Source organism: Nycticebus coucang, chromosome 8, assembly GCF_027406575.1.
Source record: "Nycticebus coucang isolate mNycCou1 chromosome 8, mNycCou1.pri, whole genome shotgun sequence".
Lineage (NCBI taxonomy): Eukaryota > Metazoa > Chordata > Mammalia > Primates > Lorisidae > Nycticebus > Nycticebus coucang.
The window spans coordinates 9557422-9574440 of record NC_069787.1 but is presented as its reverse complement, the minus strand read 5'-3'; the positions used below and the strand labels follow the sequence as shown (position 1 = coordinate 9574440).

Here is a 17019-nt window from a genome sequence, read left to right as displayed (position 1 = left end):
GGCTCAAAAATGAATTTTCCTTCATTCCTAAAATGCCTGACTATTTTTTAGAGACAGGGTCTCACTCTGGTTCAGGCTGGTCTTGAACCTGTGACTCAGGCAATCCACCACCTTGGCCTTCCAGATCTGCTGGGAGTACAAGCATGAGCCACAATAGTTGGCCTCTTTTTAGGAGTTTTTAAAATCATTTTTGTAATTTTTGGTAGATATTCTAAGGGTAAATCTTCGTTTGGAAGAACAGAAGATTTGGAATCTCATTAGAACTGGAATTTGGGGGCCTACCACTTAATTGTATCTTTGAGTAACCATATAGTCATATGTAAAAAATAGGAATTGTCACAGAAATTCCTTAGAATTTGTAGGCTGGGTGTTGTAGCTCATTCCTATGGTCCTAGCACTGTGGGAGGGTGAGGCAGGAGGACCCCTTGAGCTTAGGAGTTTGAGACCAGCCTGAGCAAGACCCCATCTCTACTAAAAATAGAAAAATTAGCTGGGCATTTTGGCACGTGCCTGTGGTCCCAGCTATTCAGGAGGCTGAGATAGGAGGATCACTTGAACCCTGGAGTGGAATCTGAGGTTGCTGTGAGCTAGGCTGATGCCATGACACTCTACCCTGGGACAACAGAATGAGACTCTGTTTCAAAACAAAATATTCCTTAGAGTTGTTAATGTTAAAAGAATTAATCTATGTAACAGATCTATTAGAAAATATATTATCCACTCTACATTTTTTCCTATATCATGTAAAATGTTCATTTCTCTCTGCATTTAGGATTTGAGCTTGAATCTGTACACAATTATATTATACACAAAATAATTTCAGCTCTGCATTTTATGAGTAGGTAGTCTTCCTCTGATCTAGGCAATGTGGTACAATTCTAACAATGTTCTATGCGCAGGACCTCACCACCAAGATTATGCAGCTGATCAGTATTGCTCCAGAGTACCTGCAGCATGATTTTGTCACCAGCCTACCTGAAATCTTAGGAGATTCCCAGCATGCTGATGTGGGGAAAGAACTCAGGTAGATAAGCACCTTGTCACCATCTAAGCAAGGTTCCCCCATAAGAGCTTTATCACTTCAGTATGCAAAGACTAGTAAGGTGGTCCTTTGTATAGAGAGAAGATGATACCTATCTTCTGTGAGTAGGGTATGGGATTTAACTTGTTTTTCTAAGCCACCTCGCCCGACCCCTAGTAATGATTTTTTTCTTGATGCTTTTGGACAGGTTGTTTGCTCTGGATAGAGCACTGTATCACCCACTTTGCCAGTTTTGTCCTTTGTATTATCTTCTCTTAGAACTCATCACTGTCTTTCTCACTACTGTTTGCTCCTGTAGCACCCTTCAAATAGTCTATCATACTTGTCACAACTCATTTTAACTATTTTAGGGTTTTTCCTCCCTTTTACTGAATAGTGGTGGTCTCTTGGTAGTGGGTATTATGAAGGAAGGCTTCTTATTTCCACTTTGTTGTTGAATTTTTTTTTTTTTTTTTTTGAGACAGCCTCAAGTTGTCACCCTGGATAGAGTGCTGTTGCATCACAGCTTACAGCAACCTCCAACTCCTGGGCTCAAGCGATTCTCTTGCCTCTGCCTCCCAAGTGGGTGGACAGGCACCTGCCATAACGCCCAGCTATTTTTTTGGTTGCAGCCGTCGTTGTTTGGCAGCCCGGGCTGGATTCGAACTCGCCAGCTCAGGTGTATGTGGCTGGCGCCTTAGTCACTTAAGCCACAGGCGCCAAGCCTGTTGTTTGAATTTTTATAATGCACATGCATTACTTTTTTTTTTTTAATTGTTAAATCATAGCTCTGTACATTAGTGCAATCAAGGGGTACAATGTGCTGGTTTCATATACAATCTGAAATATTCTCATCAAACTGTTCAACGTAGCCTTCATGGCATTTTCTTAGTTATTGTATGTAGACATTTGTATTCTGCCTTCAATAAGTCCCCTGTACCCATTCTAAGATGCACCGTAGGTGTGGCCCAACCCATTACCTTCCCTCCACTCTAACCTCCCCCCTCCCTTCCCCTTCCTTGGCCCAGCATTACTTTTTGTAAACAAAAGTTTTCAGTGAAATAGACTATAAATAGTAACTTAATGGGAACTAAGTACATCCTCTCTCCCTGTACTCTGAGTGATTTTCTTAAGTCATTATCTGCTCAGCTCTGTTCAAGCTGGTACATCATTTTTCTTTTTCAACCATTCACAGTGACCTGCTAACGGAGAATACTTCACTCACTGTCCCAATCCTGGATGTCCTTTCCTCCCTCAGACTTGACCTGAACCTCCTGTCTCAGGTAGGAAAAATTATGTTTTCCAGAACCAGAGCCAGCTTTTTGACCTCTTGGGACCAATGTCAGTCAGTCATTGCCTTGGAAGAAATCAATTTTTTTTTTTTTTTATTTGTTTTGTTTTGAGACAGACTCTCACTACATCACCCTTAGTAGAGTGCCATGGCTTCGTAGCTCACAGAAACCTGCAACTCTTGGGCTTAAACGATTCTCTTGTCTCAGCCTCCCAAGTAGCTGGGCCTACAGGCGCCCACCACAACGCCCAGCTATTTTATTTTTGTTCCAGTTATCATTGCTATTTAGCTGGCCCAGGCTGGGTTCGAACCCACCACCCTTGGTGTATATGGCTGTCACCATAACCACTGTGCTACGGGCACTGAGCCAGAAGAAATCATTGGTAATGAACATTTTTTTCTTTTCTTTTTTTTTTTTTTGAGACAGAGTCTTGCTTTATCGCCCTCAGTAGAGTGCTGTGGTATCACAGCTCACAGTAACCTCTAACTCCTGGGTTTAGGTGATTCTCTTGCCTCAGCCTCCCAAGTAGCTGAGACTACAGGTGCCCGCCACAATACCTGGCTATTTTTTTGTTTGTTTGTTTTTGGCCGGGGCTAGGTTTGAACCCGCCACCTCTGGCATGTGGGACCGGCGCCCTACTCCTTGAGCCACAGGCGCCACCCATGGCTATTATTTTTTTTTTTTGTTCCAGTTATCATTGCTGTTTAGCTGGCCCAGGCCGGGGTCGAACCCGTAACCCTCGGTACGTGTGGCTGGTGCTGTACCATTGTGTTGTGGATGCCACCCCAAAATTTCATTTTTAAACTATACTGAATGACATTCAATACCTTTTTCATCTTTTCAGTGAGTTTTAGGTGTTACACAATGAGAGATTTTTAGGTCTGTTTTTAAGCAATAAGTTGTAGTGGAAATCTTCTCTATTACCTACATGTTAATTACATATTTCCCCATAGAAATAACACTTTTTTATATTATGTGATCCTTTCTATATAAAAAGAGGATGATACCTATCTTCTTGTGGCTGGTTGAGAATTCAGGCTCCAAAATGTAAGATAACAACATCGCTATACATTTATCATCTGTCTGTTTTTCTGTAAGCTGGGGTGTTAACAAATGAAAGATTATAATTTGGGGAAAAGTAAAAGGAGCCTTTTCCTAAATTAGAAGCGGGAGAACTGAGAGAGAAGTAATTTTTTTTTTTTTTAACCTAACAAGTTAGTGTCAGGTTGAAGTACTGACATGAAATTATTTAAGGTTTTTTTTTTTTTTTTTGCTTATTTTCAGGTCCGGCAGTTGGTGATGAGTAAGCTGTCTTCTGTCAGATTGGATGATTTACCTGTGATAATCAAGTTCATTCTTCATTCTGTAACACCCACGGATGCACTTGAAGTATGCTATTTTTTTCCACCTAACCTAAATAAACATCAGGATAATTACTAAGTTCCAATTGCTCGTCTCTGTTCCCAGACTCATGGTAATGCTGCGTAATGCAGATGACATTCAGGGAAGAGATTGGAACTACTAGTCATAGTAATGATTCTTTTTCAGCTGCTACAGGTTATATTTGCTGTGTAGTACGTCTGTGTGGTAACCCAAGGAATTCTGGAATTGAGTGTGACACACTATACTTCATTGGCTATTCTCATTAACTATTTTTCAAAATGGTTTCTCCAGCATTTTAAATTTTTTCTCGAACTGTGCCTATCCGCTCTGAACGAGCAGAACACATAACTAATATTTATTTTTAACAGGTAATTTCTCAACTTAGGGAGCAGTTGGATCTGCAGCATTGTATTTTGCCATCCCGATTCCAAGCTTCCCAAAGCAAGTTGAAAAGTAAAGGACGAGCAAGGTATAGAGAGTTCAAGAATCACCACCTCTTTTCTTGCATAGAGGAAATTTTCTAACATTTGTCCTGAAATCAGGACAGCTAGAGTTTTTACTACTTACGACCACAAATAACGATAGTAATATTACATTCATACACTGTCACACAGTTTTTAAAATCATGTGTATATTTTTTCTTAGATGGTCATATAAATCCCAGATAAACTACTGTAGACGTTTATTAGCTGTCTTACACATGAGGTTTTGGCTTAATCCAAGGAACATGACTAGTAAGCAGGCACCCATTATCTTGTAAATTCTTTTCTGTTAAGTAGAAGTTTTTCCCCTTTGCTACTCACAGTTCTTCAGGAAATCAAGAAAGCAGCAGTCAAGACTGTGTTATGCTCCTCTTTGATGTAATAAAGTCAGCCATTAGATATGAGAAAATCATTTCAGAAGCCTGGATTAAGGTGAGTGACAGCTTGGGGACTTTGACTATCAAGGAGGAAATGGGTGGCAATAAGTAACAAATGTATAAAAGTCTTTCTTAAAAGTCATTTAAGTAGATACGCTAGATGCTGGTTGCCAGATGGGCAGACTGATTCTAAAATAAGATAACAGGGCATGCTGAATAAGGCCAAATATGTTCCACTGATGTATCATATTTTTGTGACCTTTATATTTTCAGGCAATTGAAAATACTAACTCAGCATCTGAACACAAGGTAATATTCATATGGTATGCATTTCGTGTATTGCAGACATTGGCTAGCTTGCCTTGGTGCTTTCTTTCTTTTTCTCCCTCCAGTCATCCTATGCCCTCTGTAATTGCTTTGAGAAAGATGATTTGAGGGGTGACTTACCAGATAGCCTGCTCCTACTCATTCTTTTTCTTTCTTTTCTAACTCGTGAGTTTCTTTCTAACTCATCCTATGACAGATTCTTACTCTTTAATTCTGGTGATTAAATAAACCTACAGGCCAGGTGCATTGGCTCACACCTGTAATCCCAGCACTCTGGGAGGCTGAAGCAGGTGGATTGCCTGAGCTCAGGAGTTGAAGACCAGCCTGAGCAAGAGTGAGACCCCATCTCTAAAAATAGCCAGGTATTGTGGTGGATGCCTATAGTCCCAGCTACTGGGGAGGCCAAGGCAAGAGGATCAATTGACTCTAAGAGTTTGAGGTTGCTGTGAACTATGAAGCCATGGCACTCTACCAAGGGCGACAAAATAAGACTGTCTCAGAAGAAAAATAATAATAATAAGCCTACAGTTTCCTGAAAGGGAAATATTAACATTCCTTTTTTTTTTTTTGAGTCATGAGTTTTACTATGTTGCCCTTGGTAGAGTGCTGTGGTGTCACAGCTCATAGCAACCCCAAACTCTTGGGTTTAAGTGATTCTCTTTCCTCTAGCCTCCCAAGTAGCTGGGACTACAGGCATCTGCCACAACACCCAGCTGTTTTTTTGTTGTCACTGTTTTTAGCGGGACTAGACCAGATTCGTACCTGCCAGTCCTGGTGTATGTGGCCAGCGCCCTAGCCACTGAGCTATGGGTACTAAGCCTTGTTTGTTTTTTTTGTTTGTTTTGTAGAGACAGAGTCTCACTTTACCACCGTTGGTAGAGTGCCATGATGTCACAGGACTCACAGCAACCTCCAGCTCTTGGGCTTCCACGATTCTCCTGCCTCAGCCTCCCGAACAGCTGGGACTACAGGCGCCTGCCACAATGCCCGGCTATTTTTTTGTTGCAGTTCAGCTGGGGCGGGTTTGAACCCGCCACCCTTGGTATATGGGGCCGACGCCCTACTCACTGAGCCACAAGCGCCACCTTGTTTTGTTTTTTTTTGAGACAGAGTCTCAAGCTCTTGCCCGGGTATAGTGCCGTGGTGTCATAGATTACAGTAACCTCCAACTCTTGGGCTCAAGCGATCCTATTGCTTTAGTTTTTTTTCTGTTGTCAGTAGACACAGGGTCTTGCTTTTGCTCAAGCTGGTCTCAAATTCGTGAACTCAAGCAAGCCACCCACCTCGGCCTCGCAGAGTGCTAGGATTTACAGGAGTAAGCCCCTACACTCAGCCTGGAAATACTAACATTCTAAACAAGCATACCAAAATGTAGTCTAAGAAACCAAGTCCCTAGTGAAGAACATAACCACCTTTTTCTTTTTCTTTTGACTCACCCAGGTCATGAGTTAAGTCCCTATATCTGTCTGATTCCCCTACCTCCCAGCTGGTGCAGTGGTTAAGATAATAGCATTCCTTGGGGCGGTACCTGTGGCTCAGTGAGTAGGGCAACAGCCCCATATACCGAGGGTGACAGGTTCGAACCCTGCCCTGGCCAAACTGCAATAAAATAGCTGGGTGTTGTGGCGGGTGCCTGTAGTCCCAGCTACTCAGGAGGCTGAGCCAAGAAAATCACCTCAGCACAAGAACTGGAGGTTGATGTGAGCTGTGATACCACTGCACTCTACGGAGGGCGACAAAATGAGACTCTTGAAAAAAAATATAGCATTCCTTGTTTTATGTACTTTGTATATGTACACCTGACTGGAATGAATCAAATAGTTTTATATTTTTAATAGATTTTATGTTTCTTTTCTTCATTTATTTTTTGAGACAGAGTCTCATTTTGTTACACTCAGTAATGTGATATGATAGCTCACAGCAATCTCAAACTCTTGGGCTCAAATGATTCTCTTGCCTCAGCCTCCTGAGTAGCTGAGCCTAAGGGGCCCACCACAGCTATTTTTTAGAGATGGGGTCTTGCTCTTGCTTAGGTTAGTTTCAAACTCCTGAGCTCAAGCAATCTACCTGTCTCGGTCTCCCGGTGTGCTGTGGTGTCAGCCTAGCGCACAGAAGCCTCAAACTCCCGGGCTCAAGCAATTGATCTTCCTGCCTCAACCTCCCAAGGACTATAGGCACCCACCACCACTGCCTAATTAATTTCTGTTGTTTCTGTTTTTCTTTTACATAGAGAACGGGTTTCACTCTTTTGCTTTTTAGTTTTTTGTTTGGTGGTACCTGTAGTTGCAACTACTCGGGAGGGCATACTATCTGCCCCAGGAGTCTGAGGTCCCAGCAAGCCAGATTGACACCATGGCACTCCATCCCAGATGACAGAAACTGTCTCAAAACAAACAGAAACAAGCTAACCTTTTAATATTTTTTTATATATTTTGCTAAACTATGTATTTGTATGTGTGTATAATATATATTTCATACTTAAAATTGAGATCATATTCTCAATATAATTTTATAACTCAATTCTTTAAATTTTTTATTTACTTTTTTTTTTTTTTTTGAGACAGAATCCTACTGTTTTGCTCTTGGTTGAGTGCCATGGCATCATCATAGCCCACAACAATCCCAAACTCCCAGGCTTAAGTGATTCCCCCCGCCTCAGCTTCCTAAGTAGCTGGGACTATAGATGCCCACCTGGGGTTTTGCACTTGCCAGAGCTGGTCTCAGACTCCTGAGCTCAAGTGATCCTCCTGCCTCAGCCTCCCAGAGTGCTAGTATTATAGACATGAGCCACCGTGCCTTGGTATGTCTCTTTTAATTCTAGAAATAACTTCTTCTGTCATAAGCCACATGATTGATTTCCTTTAAATATTTTTTTTTTTAGTTGAAATCTTTTTTGTGAGATTGTTATTTGGGTTATTCAGTTGTTGGATGACTATCTTAAACACTTTTATGATATCAAATAAAACAATGAAAAACATCAGTAAATTTTTATGGGTCAAAAATCAAAATACCCTAATATAACTTTTTATTTTTTCATAAATATAAATTGGTCACCTTAGCTGCTTGCATACTTATCTTTGTAGATTTATAATCAATGTATAAATGTGACTTTGTATTCTGATTTTTTTCTCTTGACTTTTTTTTTTCTCCATTCATAAACATTTTGCATGCTTCAATATTATCTTCATTGTTATTTTTAATGGCTATATTCTGTTCTGTTCTAATGATTCTCAATTTTGGTGCCTTGGGTAGACCTTCAAGTCAGAATAGGTGTTCTAAGTAATTTGTATTTTCTGTTTTGTCCTGCTTAAACTTTTTAACTTTTTCTTTTTTTTTTCTTTTTCAACATAGATAATGCTAGCTAATTGAGGAGAAAACCCCACAAGGAATCTACGAATGCAAAAAATCAAAAAGTTTCCCTCCACACTCTCTCATTCCTCAACAGTAATCATCCCTCTAGATATTTTTCTATTTATATGCAAGCTATATGTATGTGCAAATGCTGGCATACCTGCTTTTATACCTACAAATATATATGTTGATATATTGTTTTTACAAAAATAGAATCTTACTATGATTATCATTTTGTAGGTTGTTTTGTTTCCACTTTGCTATATCTCTGCCAAAAATCATATTGTAGGCTTGGAGCCTGTGGCTCAAGTGGCTAAGGCATCAGCCACATTCACCTGAGCTGGCAGGTTCGAATCCAGCCCGGGCCCACCAAACAACAATGACGACTGCAACCAAAAAATAGCTGGGCATTGTGGCAGGCGGCTGTCGTCCCAGCTACTTGGGAGGCGGAGGCAGGAGAATCACTTGAGCCCGGGAGTTGGAGGTTGCTATGAACTGTGATGTCATGGCACTCTACCCAGGGCGACAGCCTGAGGCTTTGAGACAGTCTCTTTATGTCACCCTCGGTAGAGTGCCACGGCGTCACAGCTCACAACAACCTCAAACTCTTGGGTTTAAGCAATTTTCTTATCTCAGCCTCCCAAGTAGCTGGGACTACAGGCGCCTGGCTATTTTTTTTGTTGTAGTTGTCATTGTTGTTTTAGCTGGCCCAGGCTGGGTTCAAACCCACCAGCTTCGGTGTATGTGGCTGATGCTGTAACCACTGTGCTGTGGGCACCGAGCCTGTAGCTTAATTTTTGATGGCTGTTATGCTCAATCATAATTTATTGAAACTTTCCCATATTATTTTCCTAATAATAATAATGGAAGTACGTATTGAGTTGACAAGTAATTTAATCTTTTTTCTTTTAATAAATGGTAAGATTTTCAAAGTTACTTCTGTAATAACGTCACTTTTACTTTTATTTCACACTTTTTTTTTTTTTTTTTTGCAGTATTTGGCAGGGTTAGATTTGAACCTGCCACCTCCGGCATATGGGGCCAGCGCCCTACTCCTTTGAGCCACAGGCACCACCCTATTCCACTGTTTTCTTTTTTCTTTTTTTGAGACAGAGCCTCAAGCTGTCACCCTGGGTAGAGTGCTGTGGCATCACAGCTCACAGCAACCTCCAACTCCTGGGCACAAGCAATACTCCTGCCTCCGCCTCCCAAGTAGCTGGGACTACAGGCACCCGCCACAACACCTGGCTAGTTTTTGGTTGCAGCCATCGTTGTTTGGCGGGCCCGGGCTGGATTCAAACTCTCCAGCTCAGGTGTATGTGGCTGGCGCCTTAGCCGCTTGAGCCACAGGTGCCGCCTTCCACTGTTTTCTTAACAGAGACCAGGGTTTAATACTTGTGACACTGTTTCTCTGAAAAATAGTTTTGAGTTTTGTAAAAATGCAGGTACACTCATGGAAGTTATGTTTTAATGGGAGAAAGTTGAGAGCTGTTGTTTTACTATGGTAAAACAATTTATTAAACTTTTCATGTTGTTGCATATTTCTTGACAATAGATTTTTGACATGGCAATGCTTCTCATCATCTATAGCACCAGTACTCAGACAAAGAAATGCATTGAGAGGGTGCTAAGAAATAAGATTCGATCAGGCTTTATTCAAGATCAGCTACTTCAGAGTGCATTCTTTATTCATTACTTGGTAAGTGTCAGAGAATCAGACAACCTTAGTCCAAAAGTTGTGGCGATGTCATCTTAACCTTTCCTACCCAGTACAACAATCTTACCAGCACCGCTTTGCTGCATTTGATCTTTGATCGGGAGCTCTATATTTCTTTTTTTTTTTTGTGGCCGGGGCTGGGTTTGAACCCGCCACCTCTGGCATATGGGACCGACGCCCTACTCCTTGAGCCACAGGCGCCACCCGGGAGCTCTATATTTCAAAACATAGTAAGATTATCACTTACCTTGATTGAAACCTTATAGTGTTGATAAACCAACCTAAGATTGATTTTCACATTTGTAGCAGAAAGGTCACAAAATTGGTTTACATTGAACTTACATGACTCAAATCCCTTTTTTTTTTTTTTTTGAGACAGAGTCTCACTTTGTCACCCTTTGTAGAGTGCCATAGCATCACAGCAACCTCAAACTTCTGGGCTCAAGTGATTCTCTTGCCTTAGCCTCCCAAGCATCTGGGACTACAGGAACCTGCCACAACGCCCAGCTATTTTTAGAGATGAGGTCTCACTCTGGCTCAGGCTGGTCTTGAACCCAAGAGTTCAGCCAGTCTACCTGCCTCGGCCTCTCAGAGTGCTAGGATTACAGGTGTGAGCCACTGCACCTGACCTAAATCCCCATTTTTTTAAATGAGAAATGTTTTAGTCCAAATCTTCTGATTCCATATGGTATAACTTCATTTTTATTTTTTATTTTATTATTTTTTTGTGAGACAGAGTCTCATTATGTCGCCCTTGGTAGGGTGCTGTGGCGTCACAGCTCACAGCAACCTCAAACTCCTGGGCTTAAGCAATCTCTTGCCTCAGCCTCCCAAGTAGCTGGAATTACAGGTGCCTGCCACAATGCCTGGCTATGTTTTTTTGTTGTAGTTGTTTAGCTAGCCCGGGTCAGGTTTGAACCCGCCACCCTCAGTGTATGTGCTGGTGCGGTAACCACTGTGCTGCGGGTGCCGAGCCATCATTTTTATTTTTTAATTAAAAAATTTTAAGAAACGAGGTTCTTGCTATATTGCCCAGTTTTAGTTTTCATTTTGCATTAATAATTTTAGTCATCTAGCCCTGTTCGATTTGTAGTTTTAACAAACTTCTGTATACTGTTCAAAGTTTAGGTCTTAGAATAGCCGGGTGTTGTGGCGGGCGCCTGTAGTCCGAGCTGCTTGGGAGGCTGAGGCAAGAGAATCGCTTAAGCCCAGGAGTTGGAGGTTGCTGTGAGCTGTGTGAGGCCATGGCACTCTACCAAGGGCCATAGAGTGAGACTCTGTCTCTACAAAAAAAAAAAAAAAAGTTTAGGTCTTGTCTTAGAAGAGAATGAGAATATGTAATTGTAATTGGGTCTTAAGATTTTATGTTTAGCAATGGATTCAATGTCTGTATTGTATATATATTTCTATGTTTATTTCTTATAATGGCATATTTGGAGGTGTGATTTTCCAGATAGCAGAAACAACATATAATTTTTTTTTGCATTTTTCTCAGAAAAGCATTATACCAAGTTTAGTATGTAATACAAGATTTTTGTTTTTTTAGGCAGAGCCTCAAGCTGTTGCCCTGGGTAGAGTGCAGTGGCATCACAGCTCACATCAACCTCCAACTCCTGGGCTCAAGCGATTCTCCTGCCTCCGCCTCCCAAGTAACTGGGACCACAGGTGCCTGCCAGAACGCCTGGCTATTTTTTGGTTGCAGCCATCATTGTTGTTTGGCGGGCCCAGGCTGGATTCGAACCTTTCAGCTCAGGTGTATCTGGCTGGCACCCCAGCCGCTTGAGCCATAGGCGCTGAGCCAGATTTTTTTTTAAGTCCATGATGGTATCAGTAAAGAAGCTGGACTTATTAACTATTTATTTACTCTGGCTCTATTAATATCTGTCTACGTTGCATTATTGGTAGGGCATGATCACATCTTTTATTCATTTATTTTTATCTGATATATGAAGAACTTTTTGATCATCTTTAAATCAGTTTTGTTGTATTGAACTTTATAGACTGATCTCAAATCACAATCAACGCAGCATAGGCCTTCCCAAGGGAAGCAGTATGATTGAAGAAACTGGGATTTAGAGGATCCGGCTTCTAAACTTACATTGGGCAGATAGAAACAGTACTGTTAGGTTTGTAATTTAACTTCTTTAAGTTCAAGGTCAATTTTTATCCATATGTAGAATCCCATTAATTCTGAGAGAAAATACAGAATGGTGAAAGATTATTCTGGGTAAAAGAAAGATTAAGATGACTTAAATTACAATGAAAGTTTGAGAAGAACTCTGATAATCCCAAAAGGGTAAGCATTTCTCAGGTCTTGTAATAGTTAAGTTTTTCCCACATTTTATTTTCTCTCTCTTCTCTTTGCCTCTCAAGGTTCTGAAAGATATTTGTCCATCTATTCTGTCACTGGCTCAGAACTTGTTTCACTCCCTCGACCAGAGCATAATTTCCTTTGGCAGTCTTCTATACAAATATTCATTTAAGTTTTTTGACACTTACTGCCAGCAGGTATGTTGAAATATTTATTTTGGCAAGGAGGGAACAGGGAAAGAGAAAATGACTTGGTTTTTATTTCTTATTGTTTAGAAGGCAGTGGAGGGGAAAGAACTCTGAAGGAGCGTTTGGGAAAGTTCAGTTCTAGCTAGTCCCGTCCTTGGTAAAATGAAGAGACTGGACTGGAGAATCACTCTTGTGTTCTGAACTCTAAAATCTCCAAGTCTAAAAGTGGGGTCTAGATCCAGTCCACTTCAAATAAACCTGGCCTTTAAAGGGCTGGGCTTGTTAGGTAGTTTCTACAACACAGAAATGTCAGTTAAATTTAGCCATAGATAATTTCTTGTTCATTCTGGAATTGCTCTCTGAAAAAAAACTGCGGTGAAAAAGTAATGAATTAGAAAATGCTTGGGCGGCACCTGTGGCTCAGTTGGTAAGGCGCCGGCCCCATATACCGAGGGTGGCAGGTTCAAACCCGGCCCCGGCCAAACTGCAACCAAAAAATAGCCGGGCGTTGTGGCGGGCGCCTGTAGTCCCAGCTACTCGGGAGGCTGAGGCAAGAGAATCGCTTAAGCCCAGGAGTTGGAGGTTGCTGTGAGCTGTGTGAGGCCACGGCACTCTACCGAGGGCCATAAAGTGAGACTCTGTCTCTACAAAAAAAAAAAAAAAAATGCTTGATGGCCTAACCCTATTCTCATGAATATGAGAAAAAATTTGATAGCACCTAACCATAGAGTGAGCAGTGCTTATTGAAAGTATTTATGAAAGCAAGTAAGGAACAAAATGTCTTATTTTATATTTTTGTACATACTATGCTTATTAACTTTTTTTTTTTGAGAGAGAGTCTCACTATGTCGCCCTCAGTAGAGTATGGTGGCATCACAGCTCACAGCAACCGTTAACTCTTGGGGTTAAGCCATTCTCTTGTTTCAGCCTCCCAAGTAGCTAGGATTACAGGCACCTGCTACAATGTTCGGCTATTTTTTGTTGTAGTTGTCATTGTTGTTTAGCAGGCCTGGGCAGGTTCAAACCCGCCAGCCTCGGTTTATGTGGCTGGCGCCGTAACCACTGAGCTACTGGCACCAAGCCCCTATTAACTTTTTTTTTTTTTTTTTTTTTTGAGACAGAGTCTCAAGCTGTTGCCCTGGGTAGAGTGCTGTTGCATCACAGCTCACAGCAACCTCCAGCTCCTGGGCTCAAGCTTCTGCCTCCTAAGTAGCTGGGACTACAGGCGCCCACCACAACGCTTGTCTATTTTTTGGTCGCAGCTGTCATTGTTGTTTGGTGGGCCCAGGCTGGATTCGAACCCGCCAGCTCAGGTGTATGTGGCTGGTGCTTTAGCCACTTGAGCCACAGGCCCCGAGCCATATTAACATTTTTAAAATACAGTTGAGTGGAAATTTAACAAAGATTTGAAAAAAAATTTACAGCAGAGCAGTAGATTCAGCTGACATGAGCTGCCTGCTGCAATTGAGAGTATAATTCTGTTACGACTCTCTTCGTAGAGAAGGGCATCTAAAACATTTTTAAACCTTTTTAATATCTTAGCGCCACTATCATGACCCATGTTTGCTTAGAAACATGCAAGTTTAACCTGCACTGTATAGACCAGTGGTTCTCTACCTTCCTAATGCTGTAGCCCTTTAATACAGTTCCTGTGGGTCACGACCCACAGGTTGAGAACCACAGCACTCTACTTTCTACTCGAAAGGATCTTTAAGACCTTAAGGTCTTTTAAGCTCCTTTTGTGCTATCTTTCTGAGAAATTTTAACAGATTAAGTGCAATTACAACTTCAAGGGTAAAATTTAACCCATATATGAGAAAAAGAAGACAACTATGCTAAGGGACAAAATCAGGAGGGCTTAGATGTGTTCACTGTGGGAAATTAAAACTGGATGGTATTGTGTTTATGCTGATATAATCCTAAACTTCCTGAAGCCAACATTAGTAAAAACTAGTCAATAAATGGTGGGATAAGGTAAGTTATGATTTTAACAAAGTAGATATTAAAAAGGCGTCAGGCACTGACCCCTTTTATTATATCAGCATAAACACAATATTTACCATATTTTTGCTTCACACTATCCCATTGACTGTCCCTGGCTTAGGAAGTTGTTGGTGCCCTAGTGACCCATGTCTGCAGTGGGAATGAAGCCGAAGTTGATACTGCATTGGAGGCCCTTCTTGAATTGGTAGTATTAAACCCATCTGCTATGAAGCTGAATGCTGTTTTTTTGAAGGTATTTACTGGCTCTTTTGTTAGCATGTATCTTAGAGTTATGTGGTTACTGTTTATACTCTTTAGAAACTCTTTTAGATATTGTACACTATAAATGGGGGAGTGGTAAGGAGGTGAAATGATGGGTGAGTAATATGAAAAAAGACTATCCATCTATCTGTATATTAGTTTATTCAGCAAATATTTCTTTATACCTGTGTGCCAAGTTCTTTTTTTTTTTTTTTCTGAGATAGTCTCACTTTGTAGCCCTCAGTAGAGTGCTGTAGTGTCATAGCTCACAGCAACCTGAAACTCTTGGGCTTAAGCAATTCTCTTGCCTCAGCTTCCCAAGTAGCTGGGACTACAGGCGCCCACCACAATGCTCAGCTGCCAAGTTCTATTCTGAGTGCTGTGGTTATAAAGGTTGGTCCTTGCCTTTTGTGAGATAGGCTAACACAGATAAGTCATTATAAATAATACACAATGAATTCTCTCATAAAGATAAAGTGCTGGGCGGCGCCTGTGGTTCAGTGGGTAGGGCACCAGCCCCATATCCAGAGAGTGGTAGGTCCAAAACCGGCTCCAGCCAAACTGCAACAAAAAAATAGCCAGGCATTGTGGCAGGCACCTGTAGTACCAGCTACTTGGGAGGCTGGAGCAAGAGAATCGCCTAAGCCCAGGAGTTGGAGGTTGCTATGAGCTATGACGCTACGGCACTCTACCGAGGGCGATAAAGTAAGACTCTGTCTCTTAAAAAAAAAAAAAAAAGGATAAAGTGCTGTTGATATAACAGCAGGAATAATAATTAAATTTGGGTTGGGAAGTGGCTGGCTCCGCGCCTATGGCTCAAGTGGCTAAAGCGCCAGCCACATACACCTGAGCTGGCAGGTTCACATCCAGCCTGGGCCCGCCAAACAACAATGACAGCTGTAACCAAAAAATAGCTGGGCGTTGTGGTGGGTGCCTGTAGTCCCAGCTACTTGGGAGGTGGAGGCAGGAGAATCGCTTGAGCCCAGGAATTGGAGGTTGCTGTGAACTGTGATGCCATAGCACTCTACCCAAGGCGACAGCTTGAGTCTCTGTCTCACAAAAAAAAAAAAAAAAATTGGGGGGGGGGTTGGGAAGCTGGAGAATTCTTCAAAAAGGAGATAAGATTTTAGTGCTTCTTTTTTTTTTGGCCAGGGCTGGGTTTGAACCCGCCACCTCTGGCATATGGGACCGGCACCCTACTCCTTGAGCCACAGGCACCGCCCGATTTTAGTGCTTCTTGAAGGGTGGGAATGAATGATTGATGAGAGAAAATAATGGAAGTGCTTTCAAGGCAGAGGAGAGTTATGAATAGAAGCAAACATGTACCGGAGTCCATGGTATGTCTGAGGGACGACAAGCAGGCTAGAGTGGCTAGAGAATAGGATATATGGAGAGCAGTGGGAGGTGAGACACATAACAGGGCTATGTTGTGAAGGGTCTCAAATACCATGCTAATAAAGGTTTTCAGCTTTCTTTTATAGGCAATAGGAAGCTATTGCTGGGTTTTTTTTTTTTTTTTTTTTTTTTTGAGACAGAGCCTCAAGCTATTGCCCTGGGCAGAGTGCCATGGCATCACAGCTCACAGCAACCTTCAACTCCTGGGCTCAAGCGATTCTCCTGCCTCTGCCTCCCAAGTAGCTGGGACTACAGGTGTCTACCACAACGCCCAGCTATTTTTTGGTTGCAGCCATCATTGTTGTTTGGTGGGCCCGGGACTCGAACCCACCAGCTCAGGTGTATGTGGCTGATGCCTTAGCCGCTTGAGTCACAGATACTGAGCCTGCAAAACTCTTTTATTACTTCATACGCAGACCAGCTTTAAAAACTAGTGTAGCTATTATCATCTCCACTTGGGAGATGAGAAAGTTGAGGTATTACCCAACTGAGGTTAAAAAGTAAATAGTTTTCTGGGCGGCGCCTGTGGCTCAGTGAGTAGGGCGCCGACCCCATATGCCGAGGGTGGTGGGTTCAAACCCAGCCCCAGCCAAACTGCAACAAAAAAATAGCCGGGCATTGCAGCAGGCGCCTGTAGTCCCAGCTACTCGGGATGCTGAGGCAAGAGAATCACTTAAGCCCAGGAGCTAGAGGTTGCTGTGAGCTGTGTGATGCCACGGCACTCTACCAAGGGCCATAAAGTGAGACTCTGTCTCTACAAAAAAAAAGTAAATAGTTTTCCTTGTGATCCTTCCTGATGTGTTGAAAAGGATAAATAATTCATAGAGTAGACTCGGTGCCTGTAGCTCAACCCCTAGGGTGCCAGCCACATACACTAGAGCTGGTGGGTTCGAATCCAGCCCAGGCCTGCCAAACAACAATGACGACTACA

At 42.0% G+C, this 17019-nt stretch overlaps 1 protein-coding gene across 1 annotated transcript in view; it reads left to right on the top strand.

Annotated features, from left to right (window-relative positions):
- Nucleotides 1-17019, top strand: part of FANCD2 (FA complementation group D2) — an 82919-nt gene that overhangs the window by 10743 nt on the left and 55157 nt on the right. The window contains 9 exon segments of the mRNA XM_053598718.1: nucleotides 900-1024; nucleotides 2217-2304; nucleotides 3598-3702; nucleotides 4065-4165; nucleotides 4502-4610; nucleotides 4829-4864; nucleotides 9789-9932; nucleotides 12324-12458; nucleotides 14554-14685. Of these exon segments, the coding sequence (XP_053454693.1) occupies nucleotides 900-1024; nucleotides 2217-2304; nucleotides 3598-3702; nucleotides 4065-4165; nucleotides 4502-4610; nucleotides 4829-4864; nucleotides 9789-9932; nucleotides 12324-12458; nucleotides 14554-14685 (975 nt within the window).